Raw genomic sequence first — 21,183 nt, 5'->3', positions numbered from 1 at the left:
GCCTGCCTTCAGCCTTCTCCCTTGAACCACAGACTCCTCCACTGGGAAGTCTGGGATTTCAAACTTCATGTGTCCAAAACATTTCTCCGCCAGCCGAGACCTGCTCTTTGTTGAAAACAGTTGTCCTCCTTCCCATAGCCCACATGAGATTGGTCAGCACACCTGCTGGCTCTGAATCTGCACCTTACCTCCCCTTGCTGCTGGCCCTGGGCCCAGGGCAACACCATCCCTCATGTGGGACCACTGCGATAACTCCTTTTGCTTTTAAACTTAAACCCCCAGAATCTCAACAGCTGAGTGACCCTGCAGAATGTAAGTTGAGCTTCCAGAAGCCTCTGGTGGTTTCCCATCTCCAAAAATCAGAGGCCAATGATGGTACAAGGCATGTGGTGGCCTGGACTCACCATTTGCACCCTGTTCTCATCCTCCGCTACCCACCACTCACTAGGCTCAGGTGTGCTGGCCTTGCCAGTGCATGATGGTTTCCCTCCCTGCAGGAAGGCTCCCGCCAGGAAGCCTTCACTGCAGCATCCCCTTCCCAGCATTCTTACTCTCCAGGGACCTCTCACTCCCAGACACGTAACATCCTTGTCTTATCATAAGCACTGCAGAGACAGCCACGCCCTCTGCACGCAGTGGGTGCTCAGTAAATACTTGGGAAAGATTTGAAGGACAGTGACCAAGAGAAGGGGATCTCCTTTGGGCCCAGGCAGGACGACAGGCACAGGCACTGGGGGTCACATCCCAGGCTTACCTTTAGCAGCTCATAGAGCAGATCCATGTCATCCTTGCCCCGGGGCTTGGACTGGTCACCCATAAACTGCATCAGGGCTGCAGGCAGGATAAGAAACAGGGCAGGCTGGGCTGGGGCTGGCCCTGACTCATGCTGTTGCTGTGCAGGGCCTTCATCTGCCATCTGATACCTCACTCTCAAAATGTATGTGTGCCAGGCAGGGCAGCTGGCTGCCGTTCCACTCGGGGAAACAGACTCATGGGTACCCAAGGCTCCATACAGTACATAGCATCCCATGGATGGGACATGGTCCCATAGACTGCCTTCCAGCCCCAGACTCCAGACACCCACAACCCTTGGATGGGAGTAGAAGCGGGTGAGAGCCCTGGGGTCCAGGAGCTATCACTGAGTTTCCCAGAGTTGGCATAGTGTGACAGAGCCAGGCAGAGCTCAAGGAGAGAAGGGGACCAGATGCCCAGGTCCACAGCACTGCAGACCTCGGGACTCAGGATGCCTGTGGCCACTCACCCAGGAAGCTGGCCACAGCCTGCTTGCTCATGTCATCACTGAGTATGAGGAGTGACTCCTGGATGGGAGCCTGCAGCCAAAGAGAAGAGGCTGTGGGTCTGGGGCCCTCCGGGATCAGAGGGCAGATCCACCGGCCAGACCCCTCCCCGCCTCTCCCCCACCTTGGTATACTGCACCAGGCTGTCTGTGTCCTTCCCAGCAGCACCTCTACCTCTCTGACCCAGCCTGTGGGGGGAAGGAGGAGACAGCCCAGCTTGTTTGGCCCTCCTGCCCTCATCCCAGCCAGGCAAGGAGGCACAGCCTGGTTTCTCTGAGCATGGCACTCTCTTGGGAAGACAGGACAGACAGGCACAGGGGTTGTCCTAGTGCACTCACAAGGCCTCGGACTTCCGGAAGTAACGCAGGGCGAATTCCTGCATGGTGTAGTTGCTGGAGTCGGTGGGCAGAGAGGCGTAGGCCGCAGAGGAGGGCAGGCTGGTGGCCTCTGAGTCATCACTGTGTGCCTGACTTCGGGGGCCGGCAGGGCGCTGAGAGCACAAGAAACTTGGTACCACCTGAGTGTCCAGTGCCCTGTCCCAGGAGTCCTGCCCCAGCCCCATCCCTCCCAGGAAAGTGAAGAGCTGTTTAGTAAGCATCTGCTAGGGTGGTGTTGAACTAAGTACCACGTGGGACACAAGAGCAGTGCCCAGCCCAGCCCCTGCCTCCAAGGAGTGCACAGGCTTGCTAGAGAGAAGGCAAGCCGTCAGGAGTGGGCAGGGGGCAGTCACAGGTGGTAGGCAGCAGGGTGGTCCCGGCACACGGCAGCTTGGGTGGGAGTCAAACCCCTTTCCTTTCTCGGTCTCAGGCAGTCCTTCCCTCTGGCTCTCCCTCTCCCATCTTCCTCACCTCTGAGGCCCTGTCCCACCGAGTCAACCCTAGTTCCCCGTTGGACAGCTGGCCCTTGTGCCGGCCACTCCTCTGCTCTTTGGAGAAGGAAAAGTCGGGAGCGGCGGCTGGCTGCACTATGTCGGCAGGAAAGAGTCCGGAACGGCCTCCAGCAGAGCCAAACTGCCAGCCTGGAAGGCACCCAAGGACATTGCTCACCCACCAGGCCCTCCACCCCGGGCAGGCTCTGCCAAGTGGATGCCCTCCCTATGTGAGCCCTGGCTGGCCTCTGGTGATACCTGGCTCCAGGGTAGCCACCGGCAGCAGCTTGATGAGGTCCCCACGGTGGAGGCTGAGGAGGCTACTGTTATCAGTGATGTAGCTGCGCAGGGCAATGACATAGCCGGAGTCCTGCAGGCAAGCGGGTGAGGGTCGGGGGCAGTGAGCCTGCCTGCGCCTCCCTGTTCTGCCCGCCCACCTATTCCCCCCGCTGGCCTCCCCCTCCCCCTAGCACTCCAGACTTCCAGGGACTTGGCCCAAACTCCCAGCCCCTGCCCCCACCCGGCCTCCCACCCTGCACCCCACACTTGCCTTCTTAAGCTTACTCAGGAACAGCTCAGCCAGCACCCTGATGGCCCTGGCATGGACCGTGTGCAGCACTAGCTGCTCACTCTTCAGCGATAGCTCCAGGGTGGAGCTGCCTCGGCACTCCACGCCCAGCACCTCTGCAAAGCTGCACAGGGGATGGGCATGAGCTGGAGCCACTTTATCACCTGTCCCCACCTCCAGCCCAGAGCCCTGGGCCAGCACACCTGTATGAGCAGAGAATCTTCAGCTGGTTGGGGTGGAGGCCGGGGCCTTGGGTCACCTTGAGCAGTCGCAGCCCGCGGTGGGACACAGCTAGCAGCTGCATGTCACTGCCATTCTTGCCCTGCCAGGAAGGTGGTGGGTCAAGGGTAGGCTCCTGGGTCCTGCTGCTGCCCACGATGCCCCGGAGCTGCCCAGGGCTGGTGGCTGGGCTTTGTCCTTCCTCTGGCACCTGCCCTATAGCTCTCCTGCTTGTGGAGGGTCCGTGCCCATGCACCCCAGGATCCAGGCTGGGGGCCTGGCATCCCAACTCTACCCCAATGCCACTGACCGAGACAGGAAAGAAGCGGGAGAAGTAATTGGCCCAGTTGTCCCGAGCAGCCACCACGATACGCTTCTTGACGCTGTCTTCAGTGGTGGTGAGGGAGTTCAGGTCCACCTCCAAATCTCCTGTGGGCAGGAAGGACCCAGGCTGTCCTCTGCTCACACAGAGGGGGCTCTAGAGTTTTTTCCCATAGCTGGTCCCTCCTTTAGGTCAGGCACGGCCCCCAGCATTCAAGCCCCTGACTCCACGGTCCCTGGATCATACCCAGCAGGTCTTTCATTTTGTACCGCTCATCCCGGGAAATCCGGATGCAGGACTCAGAGAAGGTGTCCCGCAGGATCTGGGGGTAGAGCCAGGTGGTCAGTACCAGGTCCTGAGGCAGAGCCCTCCCCCAGAGCAGCCATCGACATGCGTGAAGGAAAATCGGGGGAAGCTGGTGGAGCCGGGCACCCTTGCTCCCAGGGCCTGTGTGCTCAGCAGAGGGTCTAGGTGGGGCAGGGAGGGATGGAGGGCATAGGCCACCTTCATCCACACGGCTCACCTGTCCCCTCCCTTGCAACCACCAGCCCTCCCTCTTCACTTACTGCCCAGAGACCCTGTGATAACTGCCCCGGGTCAGCCGAGAGACACTGCCCAGAAGAAACAAGATTGTTTAGGGGCGGGGGAGGGGCCGCGGACAGGAGCTACTGTGGAATTTGGCTGGGCGCAGTGGCTCATGCTTGTAATCCCAGCACTTTGGGAGGTTGAATTTGGTGAACCACAAGATCAGGAGTTCAAAACCAGCCTGGCCAAGATGGTAAAACTCCATCTCTACTTAAAAAACAAAAATTAGCTGGTGGTGGGTGCCAGTAATCCCAGCTACTTGGGAGGCTGAGGCACAGAATTCCTTGAACCAGGAGGCGGAGGTTGCAGTGAGCTGAGATCATACCACCACATGTAGATAACCTCCCATATAGGCACCGAGGAAGGAGAGCTAAGCAGAATCCTGGCACAATTAAGTCCTGAAGAATATCTCAGTTTATAGTGTTACTACTCAGTTATTTCCTTTTATATAATCCTTTATACAATCATGTATTAGTTTATAGAATTAGGGCTTGAAGAATCCCTTTATATAATCCTCTATATATAATCATATAATAGTTCATAGTATGAGTGCCTAAAGAGTATTTCCCTACATATAATAATAATATTAGTTCATAATCAGAGGAATGCCTACACGGTACACAGCATGATTTAAGGGAAAACAGTTATACCAGGACAAGAATACATGGCCCAGGTGGCAGTATTCAGTATCGTAAAGATACCCACTGTATAGCAGGCTTGGGGCAAGAGCCACTCCTCCTGATAAAAGAGTTGTAGGACCTTGCTCCAGTTCTTGTGGAAGGCTGCCCTCAGACCGGCAATCCACCTTGGTGACTGTGAACTTTATCAGCTCTTGTTACTGTGCTGCTCGAAAAACATCTTCCCATAGAACTCATTGGAAGCTTCCAGCAGGTGGCAGTAACCCTGACAGCTCTGTCACTACTGTGTGGTTTAAAGCACCCCCCTATAAATCTTCTTAGAAGTAGTTTCCCATAGATAGAAGTATTGCACACTGCACCCTCTTCACTGTGCACGACCCACCTTCACGCCTCGGTGACCTAATGGGGGTGGACTCCTTACTGCACACGGCCCTTGTCTTGATGGGAATGGGCCCCTTGCTGTGTACCGTCCATCTCCTGGCCTAGGTGACCTAATGGGGGTGGACCCCTTGTTTTATTGCTCATGACCCTATCACTATCCTTAGAGATGATTTCACTCACTTCCCTGCCCCCAACCTATACACAATAAATACGCTTCTGGACATTCGGGGCCTCGCCTGACTCCATTCATAGGTGACGTGGCCCCTAGAGCCCAGCTGCATTTTCCTTGTACTTCTGTGTCCTATCTCTTTATTTCTCAGATCCTGCACCTCAGCACAGCATAAGGCACACCCCATAACCCTGTGGGGCCCTCAGCCCTACATCTGCACTCCAGCTTGGTGACAGAGTAAGACTCTGTCTCAAAAAAATAAAATAAGCCAGAGCAATCAGGCAAGAAAAAGAAATAAAGGGGATTCAATTAGGAAAGGAGGAAGCCAAACTGTCCCTATTTGCAGACGACATGATTGTATCTCTAGAAGACCCCATCGTCTCAGCCCAAAATCTCCTGAAACTGATAAGCAACTTCAGCAAAGTCTCAGGATAAAAATCAATGTGCAAAAATCACAAGCATTCCTATACACCAATAACAGACTTAAAGAAAGCCAAATCAAGAACAAAACTGCCATTCACAATTGCTACAAAGAGAATAAAATATCTAGGAATACAACTAACGAGGAATGTAAAGGACCTCTTCAAGGAGAACTACAAACCACTGCTCAACGAAATAAGAGAGGACACAAACAGAGGGAGAAACATTCCATGTTCATGGTTAGGAAGAATCCCTATCGCAAAAATGGCCATTACTTCCCAAAGTAATTTACAGATTCAATGCTATCCCCATCAAGCTACCAATGACCTTCTTCACAGAACTGGAAAAAAACACCTTAAACTTCATATGGAACCAAAAGACAGCCTTCATAGCCAAGTCAATTCTAAGCAAAAAGAACAAAGTGGGAGGCATCACACTACCAGAATTCAAACTATACTACAAGGCTACAGTAATCAAAACAGCATGGTACTGGTACCAAAACAGAGGCCTCGGAGGCAAAACAACATATCTACAACCATCCGATCTTTGACAAACCTTACAAAAACAAGCAATGGGGAAAGGATTCCCTGTTTAATAAATGTTGGGAAAGCTGGCTAGCCATGTGCAGAGAGCAAAAACTGGACCCCTTCCTGACACCTTACACTAAAATTAACTCCAGATGGATTAAAGACTTAAACATAAGACCCACACTGTAAAAATCCTAGAAGAAAATCTAGGCAAAACCATTCAGGACATAGGCGTAGACAAGGACTTCATCACCAAAACACCAAAAGCATTGGCAACAAAAGCCAAAATAGACAAATGAGACCTAATCAAACTCCACAGCTTCTGCACAGCAAAAGAAACAGTCATTAGAGTGAATCTGCAACCAACAGAATGGAAAAAATTTTTGAAGTTTACCCATCTGACAAAGGGCTGATATCCAGAATTTACAAAGAACTAAAACAGATTTACAAGAACAAAACAAACAAGCCCATTCAAAAGTGGGCGAAAGATATGCATGGACACTTTACAAAAGAAGACATACATGAGGCCAACAAACATATGAAAAAATGCTCATCATCACTGGTCATTAGAGAAACGGAAATCAAAACCACATTGAGATACCATCTTATACCAGTTAGAATGGCGATCATTAAAAAAATCAGGAGACAACATATGCTGGAGAGGATGTGGAGAAATAGAACACTTGGGCCAGGCGCAGTGGCTCACGCCTGTAATCCCAGCACTTTGGGAGGCGGAGGCGTGTGGATCACGAGGTCAAGAGATCGAGACCATCCCCCCAAGAGATGATGAAACCCCATCTCTACTAAAAATACAAAAATTAGCCGGGTGTGGTGGCACGCACCTGTAGTCCCAGCTGCTCAGGAGACTGAGGCAGAAGAATCACTTGAACCCAGGAGGCAGAGGTTGCAGTGAGCCGAGACTGCGCCACTGCACTCCAGCCTGGTGATAGAGCAAGACTCCATCTCAAAAAACAAAACAAAACAAACAAAAACGAAATAGGACACTTTTACACTGTAGGTGGGAGTATAAATTAGTTCAACCATTGTGGAAGACAGTGTGACGATTCCTCAAGGACCTAGAAATAGAAATTCCATTTGATCCAGCAATCCCATTACTGAGTATATATCCAAAGGACTATAAATCGTTCTACTATAAGGACACATGCACACGAATGTTCATTGCAGCACTGTTCACAATAGCAAAGACCTGGAACCAACCCAAATGCCCATCGATGATAGACTGGACAGGGAAAATGTGGTACATATACACCATGGAATATTATGCAGCCATCAAAACCAATGAGGTCGTGTACTTTATAGGGACATGGATGAACCTGGAAACCATCATTCTCAGCAAACTGACACAAGAACAGAAAAACACTGCATGTTCTCACTCATAGGTGGGTGTTGAACAATGAGAACACATGGACACAGGGAGGGGAGCATCACACACTGGGGTCTGTTGGGGGGAAAATAGGGGAGGGACAGTGGGGGGTGGGGAGTTGGGGAGAAATAGCATGGGAAGAAATGCCAGAAATAGGTGAAGGGGAGGAAGGCAGCAAATCACACTGCCATGTGTGTACTTGTGCAACAATCTTGCATGTTCTTCACATGTACCCTAAAACCTAAAATGCAATAAATAAAAATTAAAAATTAAAAAAAATAAAATAAAGCAAAAAAAAATAACTTTGGGGAAGTGAGGCCCACTCCTGGAAGCATTCAGAGGTGCAAAGTGACAACTATTTATTAAGTACCTATTGTGTGCCAGAGCCTGTGTTATGTACTGTATATACTTTGCTTTTAACTTTTATAAAACTAGGTGAATAATGGTCCCTACTTCTTTTTCCTTTTTCTGAGATGGAGTCTTGCTCTGTCACCCAGGCTGGAGTGCAGTGGCACGATCTCAGCTCACTGCAATCTCTGCCACCCAAGTTCAAGCAATTCTCCTGCTTCAGCCTCCAAGTAGCTGTGATTACAGACATGCACACAGCTGTGCCACCACACACGACCAATTTTTGTATTTTTAGTAGAGATGGGGTTTCACCATGTTAGGCTGGTCTCAAACTCCTGACCTCATGATCCACCCACCTCAGCATCTCAAAGTGCTGGGATTACAGATGTGAGCCACGGTGCCCAGCCAATGGTCCCTACCTCTTAGGGATATTGTGAAGATTCAATGGGGCAGGGCTGGGCACACAGAAGTGCCCCCTAGTGCTAGCTGCCAACATGCCCCACATGGTGTTAACCTGGCCCAGGCATGAGGCAAAGGGCACCAGGGATGCCATCTCTGCAGATGCCTCTGGCTGCCAGGTGGCCCAGCTCTCACCTGCTCACAGAGGAGCTGCAGGCAGTAGGGATGGCTGAAGTTCTCCCGTGGGTAGAACACCTGGAGGAGGCACAGAAGAGGGATGATCAGTGGGTCTGGTGCCTCTGCCCAATCAGCCTCTGCCCTCCCAGGCCTGGAAAACCAGCCTTGAGACGATGAGCTGTGGGGACACTCACATCCTGCCCCCTCTCTGTCAGCCCAAGGAGGCCAGGCCAGGCCCCACCCTCCTGCCCACCTCCTTTCGTAGGAACAGCTTCCAGGGGGTGCCGGTGTAGGAGAAGCACACGCTGCCAGAGGGCTCAAGGAGCTGGGTGGAGAGCCCCTGGTCCTCCATGGGCTGCGTTGAGCCTGGCAGAGAGGAGCGGGCGAGGAGCCTCAGCGAGGGGCTGCAGAGCCAGAGTGATGGGGGCAGGAAAGGGAAGACCTTCGTCCCCAAGAGCCCTCCCAGGGCCCTGCTCCCGCAGCCTCCAGCTGCCCCACTCCCTTGGCACCATCTCCACCTCCATTTCTGGCCGGAAACTCCCTGGCATCCCTGGGGCTCGTAGGCCCTCTATGACCACGTCAGCCAGGGCCACTGACTTCCTCACAGAGCTGTCAGGGACAACACCCTGTGTGCGATACCACTTTCTCGCAGAGCTGTCAAGTGTCACAACACCCTGTGTGTGACAGCCTCTCAATGACAGCCCCAAAGGCGCCAGGCCCTGCCCTGGGTGGGAACGCGGAAGCTGGGGCTCCCCATGCACAGATGCTCCAAAGTCCGGAAGGCCAAGTAGCTGGCCTCAGCCATGCGGAAATGCCTTCAGCCCTGGGCACCAAGAGGCTGGGCAAACCCCACCCCTTCCCCTGCGAAACCCACGGTGCAGGGGAAATGTTGTTCCTTACGAAGATGCCCCACGGAAAGGGTCTCTGGGTCCTTGGGCGGAAGCAATGGTGGCGCTGGTGGAGGTGGGGGAGTCTGGGCAGTGGGCAGGTTCTGGCCAAACAGGTCCAGAAGGGGCCCCTGCTTTTCCTTGATGGAGCCTGAGGGCCCAGGCTGTATCGAGGCCTTGGGTCGAGGAGCCACAGGTGGCGGGGGGCCCTTCCCTGGGCCAGGGGTCAGCATCTGCGGGGAAACAGAGAAAGCACATGGGCTGAGTCACGGCACAAAGCCAAGTTTGCCTCAGAGAGCCTCATGTCCCCCAGGGCAGCAGCACACACTCTGTGGGGGACAGGCTGGGGTACTCACCAACGGGGACAAGTGGGCACCATTGATACCCAGCTTGGCCAGAGCCTCGTCCTTGGGGTCACTTTTCTTCAGGAAAGCTTTGGGAGGCCTTGTGGGAGAAATAAGAGGTCAGCAGGTCCATAGAGTAATTCCCTGAGGAGCCAGACAGCCCCAGCCACCTCCTCCAGGGGCACCTGGATGGCTGCACGGGCACAGGCACGGGGCCTGGACGGCTCTGGTACATGCGGATGATGTTGCCAATTTCCCTGCTGGGCTGTGGCCGCTTGGGCTTGGGGTCTAAGCTGCGCACCACAGTCCCCCTGCCTTGGGCCAGCCCTTGGCTCCGGCCCTTGGTTCCTGCCTCCTTGGCTGGCTCAGCCTCAGCCTCTTTTGCAGCTTTGGCCCCACCTTGCTTCAGTGGCTTCTTCACGATGCAGGGAGGAGGAATAGTGGATGGTGCTGACCAGGAAAACAGGAAAGATGGTTAAACGCTGTGCAGAGCCACAGGAGCCCCAGGCCCTGCCCAGCTCCCCACAACCTGCGCTCCTGTCCTCTTCTTGCTCCTCCTGATCTTCTTCCTCCTCCTCTTCCTCCTGCTCCTCCCCCTGGGGGATCTGGATCTTGGCTGGGGGCTTCATTGTCCTCACTGTGATCTGTGGCTGCCCTGCAAGTGTCAGATGCCTTCAAAGTTACCCACGCTGGCCCAGCTGGGTTTCTGGATGGGCCGTACCAACGCTGGGGAACAGAGAATACCCCACCCTCCCTGGCCCAGGCTCAGGGCACTAGCCCCATCCCTGCATGGGCCTGCCACCCCACACACCCTCACCCATCTTCTGGAAATAGTTCCGTTTCTGCTGAAAGCTCTTGGGCCGACAGAGCCTGTCTTCAGCCTCCTCGGAGGTCTCCTGGCAGGAGCAGAAGTGAGTGGCAGCCCAGCCAGACCAGGTGCCACACTCACCCCACCCCTCGGGTCCCCAGGCCCAGGCCAGCAGCCTCTTCCCTGCATCCACCTGCTCGCCCTGCCCATGTCCCCACTCCTGCAACCCCCATTCCCACACCGCTTCCTGAGACCATGGTTGCCTCCTCACCCTTCGACTGCCACCCTCTGATTCCAGGGCATGCTGTGACTCCTCTCGGGGTGTGGGGGGCTTCTTGGGCTTGGAGGTGATGGCCGAGGGTGGGGCCTGGGATGCAGCCTCAGAGGCCTGAGCCCGCTGCTGCTGCTGCTGCCGGGTCTGCTGCTCCAGGGACAGGTTCATGGCCTGTGCTGTCATCTGCTGGGCCTGATGCAGGAGAAGCAGCTAGTTCAGAGCATCGTCCCCTAGCTGCAGACCTGCCCTCCACCAGGCAGCCCTAGGACCCTGCCAACGCTCACCAGGATCAGCGCCTGCTGGTTGATGAAGTTCTGCTGCTGGACAGCCAGCTGCCCTGCGTCCAGGCTGGGAAACAGAGGCTGGGCGGGCTGCGGCGGCACCACCACGGCTGTGAGGGTGGCAGGCGGCCAGAGCAGTGGGCATCACGGCGAGCCTTGATGCCTGCCGCCCACTGTGTACTCTGGACTCCTGGCAGGACCCTCCCTCCTCCAGTCCCAGAGCTGGTGGCTGCTCTCCTGAGAAGGGACCCTGGTGCCCCCAGCCCAGCCTTACGTGGCATGGCGGGGACTGCGCCCATCGCTGGCATCATTGGCATGGGTGCAGGCACCATGCCTGGCTGGTATCCAGGCATCTGAATCATTCCTGGGTACACTGTGGGAACACGCCCTCCTCGTCAGTCCCTGCCTAGTCCCATGTGTCACCTCCCTCCAGCCCCAGGCACAGAGAAGAGCATCGGACACTGGGGTGCTGGCCAGGGCACCAGTTGCCACTGCCAGAGGAGTCCCAGGCCATGCCTGCCATGCTGCTGGGCCCTGAGGCCCTGGGTGAGGCATCAGCCCTGCACTCACCCATGGGGTAGCCCTGCTGCATGGGCCCAATGGCGCCCCCTCCCTTCATGCGGCTGCTCAGAGTATGGCTTTGTTCCAGATCCTGAAGAGACAATGGTCACAGGTCAGAGTGAGAGACCTGAGGAAAATAGAAGGGGCAGCAGGTGCCCCAGGGAGTGGGGGCAGAGGTATGTGGGCTGTGCAGGACTCACGCTGCAGCTGGGGGAGATCACTGGCTGGAAGATGTCGTCCAGGAAACTGTCCAGGCTCCCAGACTTCTGGGCCTCCCCTGTGGGGCAGGGAGAGGATTCGTGCTGTGGCCTGGGGCATGGGACTTCCCATACTCTGCCAACCTCCATGTGCCACTCCAGTCTTACCTGTGTGGCCCCTGCTCGGCAGTGTTGGGGCTGGACCTGGAGGGGGTCCTGGGGGCAGTGAGGGGGCCTGGATGCCAGGGGCAGGGGGGATGGCCTCGGCTCTGTAGGAAAGGGGATTTAGCTAAGGGCGTGGCCAAGGCTCGGGGGCACCCAGGCTGGGTCAAAGGGTAGAAGCTGCTGCGGGGGTCACTTCATGGGTGGAAGGGCTGGGTCTGCAGCAGCTGCTATAAACCCCTGGGTATGACAGGGTGGCTGTGGGGTTTCCCTGCAGGAGCAGACCAGGGAGAAGGGAGCTGGATGGCACCTACAAGCCGAGGGGAGTGATGGGGTAGCTGCGGGGACCAGCTGGGTCCCCCAGGTCCTCAGTTTGGCTGATCAGGTCCAGCACAAAGTCGCAGCCAGCCAAATCCTGCCATTCATCCCTGGAGTGCAGTGACACCGACCAGCCCCGAGGAGGCGCCTCCAGGCCTCTGGGTGGAAGCGGGGGGGGGGGGGGGGGGGGGGGTGGGGGGGGGGGGTAGGGGAGGGGCAGTCAGCAAGGCAGGCAGCCATCCAGAAGGGGCAAGGACCCCAGGGTGGGGGGGGGGGGAAGGGGAGGGGGCTGGGGAAGGGAGAGTGGCCCTGGAACTGCCTGGACTGGGACCCAGGTTTGCTCAGTAGCTGGGCCTGCCCCCTCCACACCTCACGGCCCTCCGTTTCCACAAGGGCTCCAGAGCAGGCATATATTTTCTGAGCTACTGAGTTAGAATCTGGGCTGTGGGAGCTCCCACATCCCTCATTCCTAATCTGCTCCCTGGTCCCCATCACCATATGCAGTCTGGCCTCTGCCCACCCTAGGGCACCTCCCACCCCTGCCCCCGGCCTGTGAGATTGGGTTTGGAGGAGGGTACAGGACAATGGTCACTCTGGCCACACTGTTTCCCATCCTGGGTCCCCATACCTGCTCTGCAGGATCCACCCGGCCAGCTGCTCCCCCGTGGTCCAGGACTCCACCTCGGCTGAATAGCACTCCTCTGCAGGGGTGCAGGGGGCGGGGGCAAGAGTGAGGGACAGCAGGGTCCACCCTGACGCAAAGGTGCTGCTGTCCCCATGAGGGTTTCAAAAGCAGGACAAAGGGAGGGAGATCAGGGTCATTGAGTACAGGGCAGCAGGAAGGTTGGGGCAGGAAGGGGTTCCAGGGAGGGCAGGGGGTGGGCTGGCTCCACTTCAGGCCTGGGAGCCCTCACCACTGAAGGTAAACACGTCCAGCGCCATGCGGCCCCGCCGCCATCCAGCCAGCCACTCCAGCTGGGTCGGGGGGTGGGCCCGAGTGGCCCCAGGGGCCAGCTGCGACTGCTCCAAGGCCCCCAGGAGCTTGTGCTGGCACAGTGCCGCCATGCCCCTGGGGGCCTGGTCGGACACAAACCTGCAGGATGGGCACAGGCGGTGGTAGAGACTAGAGATCCAGTGGCCCCACCCACCAGGTCCCCACCTCCCAGGCCCCTTACTTGAGCAGCGGCTTCTGCAGGACAGGCAGTGGGGGAAAGGCACTGAGCAGGACAGCCATGAGGGCCCAGCCACGCTGGCTCTGCTGCTCATCCCGGTTCTGCCACAGCTGGGCCACCAGCTGGCTGAAGAGCTCATTCCGCAGCCCTGGCCGGAGCTGCCCCTGCCGCACCAGGTACGTGCCCATGGTCTGCCTCTGCCAGGATTCCAGGGATCCGTCCCCCAGGAGCCGCAGCATCTGCCAACAGGTGAGGGCAGGAGGTACAAGGCTCCCAGGCACCTGTGCCATGCCTTCGAGGGCCCATCCTGTCCCTTCTACAATGTGTCACTCACCACTCTGTTGATATCCAGGGCATGCTGAGGGTTCTCTCCGTCCAGCTGGGTTAGGGGCTTGGACAGTGGCTGCCCCGGCATAGGCAGGGATGGCTCCTGCAAGGAAGGAGGCCCCAGTCCACGCTAGCCAGCTGTCACACAGCGCCAGGGAGCCCCACTGGAGCAGGCACCTTGGGAGAGGCAGAGGGCTGGGCAGAAATGTATCTGAATGCTCTTTTTCTTTCTGAGGCAGAGTCTTGCTCTGTTGCCCCGAATGGAATGCAGTGGCACAATCTTAGCTCATTGCACCCTCCACCTCCCAGGCAGGTTCAAGTGATTCTCCTGTCTTAGCCTCCTGAGTAGCCGGGATTACAGGCACCTGCCGCCACACCTGGCTAATTTTTGTATTTTGAGTAGAGACAGGGATTCACCTGTTGGCCAAGCAGGTCTCAAACTCTTGACCTCAGGTGATCCGCCCACCTTGGCCTCCCAAAGTTCTGGGATTACAAGCGTGAGCCACCATGCCCAGCCTATATGTGCAGTTTTGAATCCTGCGTTTGCATTTACTGCTGTAACCTGGCCAGTTTCCCTTGTCAACAAACTCTTTAAAGACCTGACTTCAAAAGCAGGGCACTACTGCTCACTGGTACAATAAAGGTGTGGCATTGTGGATCTAAATAACTTCCCTCATTCAATAACACCAATTGTTATCACCAACAACACTCTGTGGTGAGACATTTACATTCAACTGTTATTTTCAGAGCAATTCGGCACCATTCATAGCCCCAACGACTGGGGAGGGAGGAGGGAAAGGGCTGAAAGCAGGGGAGGGGGGGAAAACACAGCTTCTGCCAGGCGGGTGCTAACTCAGAACAATGAGGCCAGTGGGAAGAGTCTAGGCCTAGGTGCCCACCTGAAAGCCGATGGAAACGAAGCTGGAGAAAGGAAACCGGTCGATGTCTGGTGGGAGACTCAGGTTGGGCCGGGCGGGAACCTCAGGGGGCAGGGACTCAGTAATGCTCCCAGCTAGGGCATCTTGATGGCCTAGGAACAAGCACCGGGAGGCAGCCCAGAAACACCCAGGTGTGGTACCTGGCCCTGGGACCACCTCCACCCCTCAGCAAGAGCCATCAGTCCCTGTCCACAGGGACCCGAGCACTGAGCTCAGGGGAGCCTGGAGCATCAGAGGGAGGGGCAACAGGGGACAGGCCCACCCCGTGGTCAAGGGACAGGAGAGGGGGTCCTAACAAGAGGACACCAACAAGGCTTACCTTCTGCCATCCTCAGCATGACGGCCAGCTCAGCCGGGATCTCCAAGCGCCCCAGCTCCTGGCAGAGAGGATCCATTTACCCAGGACCCACAGGAGGGGGCTAGGGACCAGTGTCTCTCCCCACCCCTTCAACCCCAAGATTATAAACATCCCCTCCAAAACCAGGGATTTTTTTTTCTTTTTGAGATGGTCTCCCTCTGTCACCCAGGCTAGAGTGCAGTGGTGCAATCACGGCTCACTGCAGCCTTGACCTCCTAGGCTCAAACTCACGCCATCCTCCCACCTCAGCCTCCTGAGTAGCTGAGACTACAGGCATGTGCTACTGTGCCCAGCTAATTTTTATTGTTTTTTGTAGAGATGGAGTCTTGCCATGTTGCCCAGGGTGGTCTCAAATTCTTGGGCTCAAGCAATCCTCCCATCTCGGCCTCAAAGTGCTGGGATTATAAGGGTGAGCCACCATGCCCAGCCTAAGACCAAGGATTCTGACCCTGGAACTCAAACCAACAAAGCCACAAGGACCCTCTGTGAGAAACCAAGAGCCAAGGGCACCCCAGTCCTCTTCTCAGGAGGTGCAATGCATGGCCCTGATGGACAAGACCCATAGCAGCACCCTGGCAGCCCCTAAGCCGCGCCAGTCTCTGCAGGATCATAGCCCCACGTAGCACCCACTCATCTTCCAGGCCACCTACCATGCTTGGCACTCTCTCTGAGGCCCTTCTGCTGCTGTGCCAGCCCCGCCAATGCCCAAGCTGTTGGAGGAGATGTAGGAAGAGCTGATGCCTCCCATGTGAGTCACCTGGGGGCACCTCCCCAGCTCTGAAGTTCAGCTGTCCCCTCCTGCCCCTGGGAGGTTCTAAGTAAAGGAGTGAGAACAGATCAGGAGGGATCACCAACCTCAGTGCTGTGGGCGTCCCTGCCCATCTGCCAGGGCACCGGGAAGAGGGCAGGAAGACGGGAAGAAATGGTCCCAGGGGACAAAGTTCAGCCAGGGAGGGGCCAGAGAGGAGGTAGCACGTGGGCACTGACCTTTGAGCCGCTATATGGACCTTAGATCAGAGTCATCAAGCAAAAGAGGGGAGCAGAATTGGCCCAGGGGAGGTCTGAAAGGGATGGGAACTCCAGGCAAGAGGGAGGAGCCAGGCCCTAGGGAGAGTGGCAGGGATGGAGGAAGACAGCACCTCCCAGGGGCCCTGCCTACCCTGGCCAGAGGGAAAAGGGGCAGATCAAGGAGCGCTGTCTCTAAAGCTGCAATCCTTTCGAGGCTGGGCCAACAGGGTAGATGCTGCTGGGATTTGGCCGGCTTGGCCAGCCCAGGCAGCCTGGCTTCTACCCTCCCCAAGCTCCTGCACCTGCAGTCTCTGCCGCCTCTGAAGCAGGGGCTGGGCCACCAGCAGGATGGTGTTCAGCTGTCCCAGGGCTGACCGCCGCCGGAGGCACCACTTCCTGGAGGCCGGGAGAGGGAGGGGTCGAAATGAGGAGTCCAAACTTCTGCTTCCTGACGGGCACTGGAATCCCCTAAGCCTGGACATTCATGTAAAAACTGTTTCTGGACCAGAGAAGCCCTGGATGCTTCACAGAAACAACAGAGGAAGAACAGGACACTTCAAAAGAGCAAGTGTGAGCAAGGCTGTGGTGGCTCACACCTGTAATCCCAGCACTTTGCAAGGCCAAGGCAGGTGGATCACTTGAGGTCAGGAGTTCAAGACCAGCCTGGGCAACATGGCAAAACTCTGTCTCTACTAAAAATACAAAAATTAGCTGGGCGAAGTGGCATGCACCTGTGATCCCAGCTCCTCAGGAGGCTGAGGTACGAGAATCCCTTGAATCCGGGAGGCGGAGGTTGCAGTGAGCCTGGATCTCACCATTGTACTCCAGCCTAGGCGACACAGCAAGACTCCATCTCAAAAAAAAGGAAAAAAAACTGTTAAATTGAGAGACTGTTTAGCCTGAGGGATTAAGATCTGACTCTGAGCCTGGATTACCTGGGTTCAAATCATTCCCTGTGTGCACACTGATCAAAAAAAAAAAAAAAAAAAGTCATTTCCCTTAGCTGGGCATGGTAGCTCATGCCTGTAATCCCAGCACTCTAAGAGGCTGAAAAAGGAGAATTGCTTGAGGCCAGTTGTGCAAGACCAGCCTGGGCAACATAGTGAGACCTCATCTCTACAAAAAAGTTTTTTTAAATTAGCCAGGCATGACAGTGTGTCCTCGTAGTCCTAGCTACTTGGGAGGCTGAGGTAGGAGCTATGACTGGGGTCACTGCTCTTTAGCCTGGATGACAAAGCCAGACCCTGTCTTGTTAACACACACAAAAAAAGCAGCAAAACTTATTAAAAAGTAACATTGGGCCAGGTGCGGTGGCTCACGCCTGTAATACCAGTACTTCGGGAGGCCGAGGCAGGCGGATCACAAGGTCAAGAGATTGAGACCATCCTGGCCAACATGGTGAAACCCTGTCTCTACTAAAAATACAAAAATTAGCCAGGTGTGGTGGCGCATGCCAGTAGTCCCAGTTAATTGGGAGGCTGAGGCAGGAGAATCACTTAAACCTGAGAGGTGGAGGTTGTAGTGAGCCAAGATGGCATCACTGCACTCCAGCTTGGCGACAAAGCAAGATTCTGTCTAAAAAAAAAAAAAAGTAACATCATTGGCTGGGTGCAGTAGCTCATATTTGTATCACACCTGTAATCCTTGTACCTTGGGAGGATGAAGTGGGAAGATCACTTGAGACCAGGAGTTTGAGACCAGCCTATCCAACATGGTGAAACCCTGTCTCTACTAAAAATACAAAAAAGGCCAGGTACAGCAGTAACCCCAGCACTTCGGGAGGCCGAGGTGGGTGGATCATGAAATCAGGAGTTCTAGACCAGTCTGGCCAACATAGTGAAACCCTGTCTGTACCAAAAATACAAAAATTAGCTGGGCATGGTGGCAAGCACCTGTAGTCCCAGCTATTGAGAGGCTGAGGCAGGAGAATCACTTGAACCCAGGAGGCAGAGGTTGAGACCATGCCATTGCACTCCAGCCTTTTTGGGACTCCATCTCAAAAAAAAAAAAAAAAACAGTGCTGGCATGATGGCTCATGCCTGAAATCCCAGCACTTTGTGAGGCCAAGGTGGGCATATCACTTGAGGTCAGGAGTTCGAGACCAGCCTGGCCAACATGGTGAAACCCCATCTTAAAAAAAAAAAAAAATTAGCCAGGCATGGTGGCATATGCCTATAATCCCAGCTACTCCAGAGGCTGAGGCAGGAAAACCATTTGAAACCAGGAGTTGGACTTTGCAGTGATCTGAGATCACACTGAGATTACAGGTGTAATCTTAGGTGACAGAGCAAGAGTCTGTCTCAATAATAATAAATAAATAAATAAACAAATAAAGGCTGGGTGCGGTGGCTCATGCCTGTAATCCCAGTACTTTGGGAGGCCGAGGTGGGCGGATCACCTGAGGTCAGGAGATCGAGACCAGGCTGGCCAACATCATGAAACCCCATCTCTACTAAAAATACAAAAATTAGCTGGGCATGGTGGCAGGCACCTGTAAATCCCAGCTCCTTGGGAGGCTGAGGCAGGAGAATCACTTGAACCCAGGAGGCGGAGGTTACAGTGAGCCAAGATTGCATCACTGCACTCCAGCCTGGGCGACAGAGCAAGGCGCTGTCTCAAAAAAGAAAAACAGACTAGAACAGATACATGTTGATCTGTAGTCAGAGAAGACTTATTCATAAGTGAAAATGTAGAAACAACCCAATCGTCCATCCATGGATGAATGGATAAACAAAATGTGGCACATCCCCACGATGGAACAAAATTCAGCCATAAAAAGGCATGAAGCTTTCTTTTTAAAAATTAATTTTTAGGCCAGGAACAGTGTCTCACACCTGTAATTCCAGCACATTGGGAGGCCGAGGCAAGCAGATCACCTGAGGTCAGGAGTTTGAGACCAGCCTGGCCAACATGGTGAAACCCCATCTTGACTAAAAACACCAAAAAAAAAAAAAAAAAATTAGCCAGCTTGGCGGTACAGGCCTGTAATCCCAGCTACTCAGGAGGCAGAGTCAGAACTGCTTGAACCTGGGAAGTGGAGATTGCAATGAGCTGAGATCACAGCACTATACTCCTGCCTGAGTGACAGAGTGAGACTCCATCTCAAAATAATATTTTTTATTTATTTTTGAGATGGAGTTCCATTCTTGTTGCCCAGGCTGGAGTACAATGGCATGATCTTGACTCACTGCAACCTCTGCCTTCCAGGTTCAAGCAATTCTCTTGCCTCAGCCTCCCCAGTAGCTGGAATTACAGGCATGTGCCACCACACCTGGCTAATTTTGTATCTTTTTTTTTTTTTTCTTGAGACAGAGCCTCGCCCTGTTGCTCACACTGGAGTGCAGTGGCACGATCTTGGCTCACTGCACTCTCCACCTCCTAGGTTCAAGCAATTCTGCATCAGCCTCCTGAATAGCTGAGATTACAGGCACAGGCCACCATGCCCGGCTAATTTTTGTATTTTTAGTAGAGATGGGGTTTCACCTTCTTGGTCAGGCTGGTCTTGAACTCCTCACCTCATGATCCACCTATCTTGGCCTCCCAAAGTGCTGGAATTACAGTCATGAGCCACTGCGCCCAGCCTAATTTTTTATTTTTAGTACAGATGAAGTTTCTCCATGATCATCAGGCTGGTCTGGCTCCCGACCTCAGGTTATCCACCTGCCCCAGCCTCCCAAAGAGCTGCAATTACAGGAATGAGCCACCGCACCCCGCCTATTTTCAATTTTTGTTTTTGCGATGGAGTCTCACACCATTGCCCAGGCTGGAGTGTAGTGGTGCAATCTCGGCTCGCTGCAACCTCCACCTTCCAGTTTCAAGAAATTCTCCTGCTTCAGCCTCCCGAGTAGCTGAGATTACAGGCACCTACCACCATGCCCCACTAATTTTTGTATTTTTACTAGAGACAGAGTTTCACTCTGGTGAAAGTGGCCAGGCTGGTGTCAATCTCCTGACCTCAGGGGATTTGCCTGCCTCGGCTTCCCAAAGTGCTGGGATTACAGGTGTGAGCCACCACACCCAGCCCTAATTCTTTATTTTTAGCCCTGAAGCCTGGAACTGAATGAAGTTCTGACACATGCTACAACATGGATAAACTTTGAAACATGATGCTAAGTGAAAGAAGCCAGCCATAAAAGGAAGTGTTGTATGAGTCAACTTACACAGAATACCTAGAACGGGCAGCGTCAGAGAGACTCAGGTGGACTGAAAGTTACAGGGGAATGGAGGGAATTGTTACTGCTTAATGGGTCCAGAGTTCCTGTTTGCAGGATGAAAAAGTTTTGGAAATAGAGAGTGGAGATGCCTGGCTCCCCTGGTGTTCTCTACCCTGGCACTGTCTTCACTTTATTCTCAGCCCTCGAGTTACTCTCAGGGATATTGACTGGCTGGTTTACCATCTGAATCCAACTCCCCAACTAGCCTTGGATGCCCTGTCTCTGGCACCTCCAGCTCTGCCACCAGCATCAGGCCCAGAGTAAAGGAGGCAGATGGTCAGCCAACAGCTGTTGGAGGAATGCGTGAAGACGGGCTATGTGGATGAATGAGAGACGATTAGGTGAGAAGTGGGAGGGTCATATTACAGGACAGAGAAGTCTAAAGTCACTGCAGGGTAAAAGTCTGGCCTACAGGCTCGGTGACCCACGCCTGCAATCCCAGCACTTTGGGAGGCTGAGGCAGGAGGATCGCCTGAGGTCAGGAATTCAAGATCAGCCTGACCAACATGGAGAAACCCCATCTCTACTAAAAATACAAAATTAGTCAGGCACAGTGGTACATGCCTGTATTCTCAGCTACTCAGGAGGCTGAGGCAGGAGAATCACTTGAACCCAGGAGGCACAGGTTGCGGTGAACCAAGATCGTACCACTGAACTCTAGGCTGGGCAACAGGAGCGAAACTCCGTCTCAAAGAAAACAAAAAAAGTCTGGCCTAAATCAGCCCTGGTTTTGCCATGTTGGCCAGGCTGGTCTCGAATCCCTGATCTCATGATCTGGCCTAAATCAGGCTGGGAGGCTGGGGAAGTAGGCAGGGCCTTACACAACATGATCCATGCTTTGAAAAGATGACTGTTGCCAGACTAGAAAAGACAGAATGATAAAGGAGTCAGGACCATAGGTTCAGGTGGCCTCAGCAGGTAATGAGTTTCTCATGACTGGGGTATTCAAGCAGAGGCTGCGTGGGTATGGGCAGGAATGACGTCAAGGAGTCAAACGCCGACGGGATGGCGCCGGGGCAGGGTGATTTGCC

General features: G+C 54.6%; 1 protein-coding gene across 1 annotated transcript in view; it reads right to left on the bottom strand.

Moving 5' to 3' along the window:
• Positions 1-21,183, bottom strand: part of MYO15B (myosin XVB) — a 39,850-nt gene that overhangs the window by 3,583 nt on the left and 15,084 nt on the right. Inside the window, exons 22-53 of the mRNA XM_035301765.3 lie at positions 16,241-16,334; positions 15,581-15,640; positions 14,892-14,949; positions 14,534-14,664; positions 13,642-13,737; positions 13,311-13,546; positions 13,050-13,228; positions 12,764-12,836; positions 12,132-12,293; positions 11,824-11,924; positions 11,659-11,735; positions 11,468-11,549; positions 11,172-11,270; positions 10,901-11,007; positions 10,614-10,808; positions 10,352-10,430; positions 10,064-10,189; positions 9,720-9,984; positions 9,547-9,634; positions 9,204-9,423; positions 8,557-8,669; positions 8,322-8,381; positions 3,522-3,597; positions 3,264-3,382; positions 2,938-3,056; positions 2,717-2,858; positions 2,425-2,536; positions 2,147-2,316; positions 1,637-1,788; positions 1,423-1,486; positions 1,262-1,331; positions 755-831 (exon numbers count right to left, since the gene is read on the bottom strand). Coding sequence (XP_035157656.3) covers positions 755-831; positions 1,262-1,331; positions 1,423-1,486; positions 1,637-1,788; positions 2,147-2,316; positions 2,425-2,536; positions 2,717-2,858; positions 2,938-3,056; positions 3,264-3,382; positions 3,522-3,597; positions 8,322-8,381; positions 8,557-8,669; positions 9,204-9,423; positions 9,547-9,634; positions 9,720-9,984; positions 10,064-10,189; positions 10,352-10,430; positions 10,614-10,808; positions 10,901-11,007; positions 11,172-11,270; positions 11,468-11,549; positions 11,659-11,735; positions 11,824-11,924; positions 12,132-12,293; positions 12,764-12,836; positions 13,050-13,228; positions 13,311-13,546; positions 13,642-13,737; positions 14,534-14,664; positions 14,892-14,949; positions 15,581-15,640; positions 16,241-16,334 — 3,802 coding nt within the window. The remainder of the gene's footprint in view (positions 1-754; positions 832-1,261; positions 1,332-1,422; positions 1,487-1,636; positions 1,789-2,146; positions 2,317-2,424; positions 2,537-2,716; positions 2,859-2,937; positions 3,057-3,263; positions 3,383-3,521; positions 3,598-8,321; positions 8,382-8,556; positions 8,670-9,203; positions 9,424-9,546; positions 9,635-9,719; positions 9,985-10,063; positions 10,190-10,351; positions 10,431-10,613; positions 10,809-10,900; positions 11,008-11,171; positions 11,271-11,467; positions 11,550-11,658; positions 11,736-11,823; positions 11,925-12,131; positions 12,294-12,763; positions 12,837-13,049; positions 13,229-13,310; positions 13,547-13,641; positions 13,738-14,533; positions 14,665-14,891; positions 14,950-15,580; positions 15,641-16,240; positions 16,335-21,183) is intronic.

The sequence above is a fragment of the Callithrix jacchus genome, chromosome 5 (assembly GCF_049354715.1).
Source record: "Callithrix jacchus isolate 240 chromosome 5, calJac240_pri, whole genome shotgun sequence".
Lineage (NCBI taxonomy): Eukaryota > Metazoa > Chordata > Mammalia > Primates > Cebidae > Callithrix > Callithrix jacchus.
Note: the sequence above shows the minus strand (reverse complement) of the source record. Positions and strands in the feature narration are given on the sequence as shown.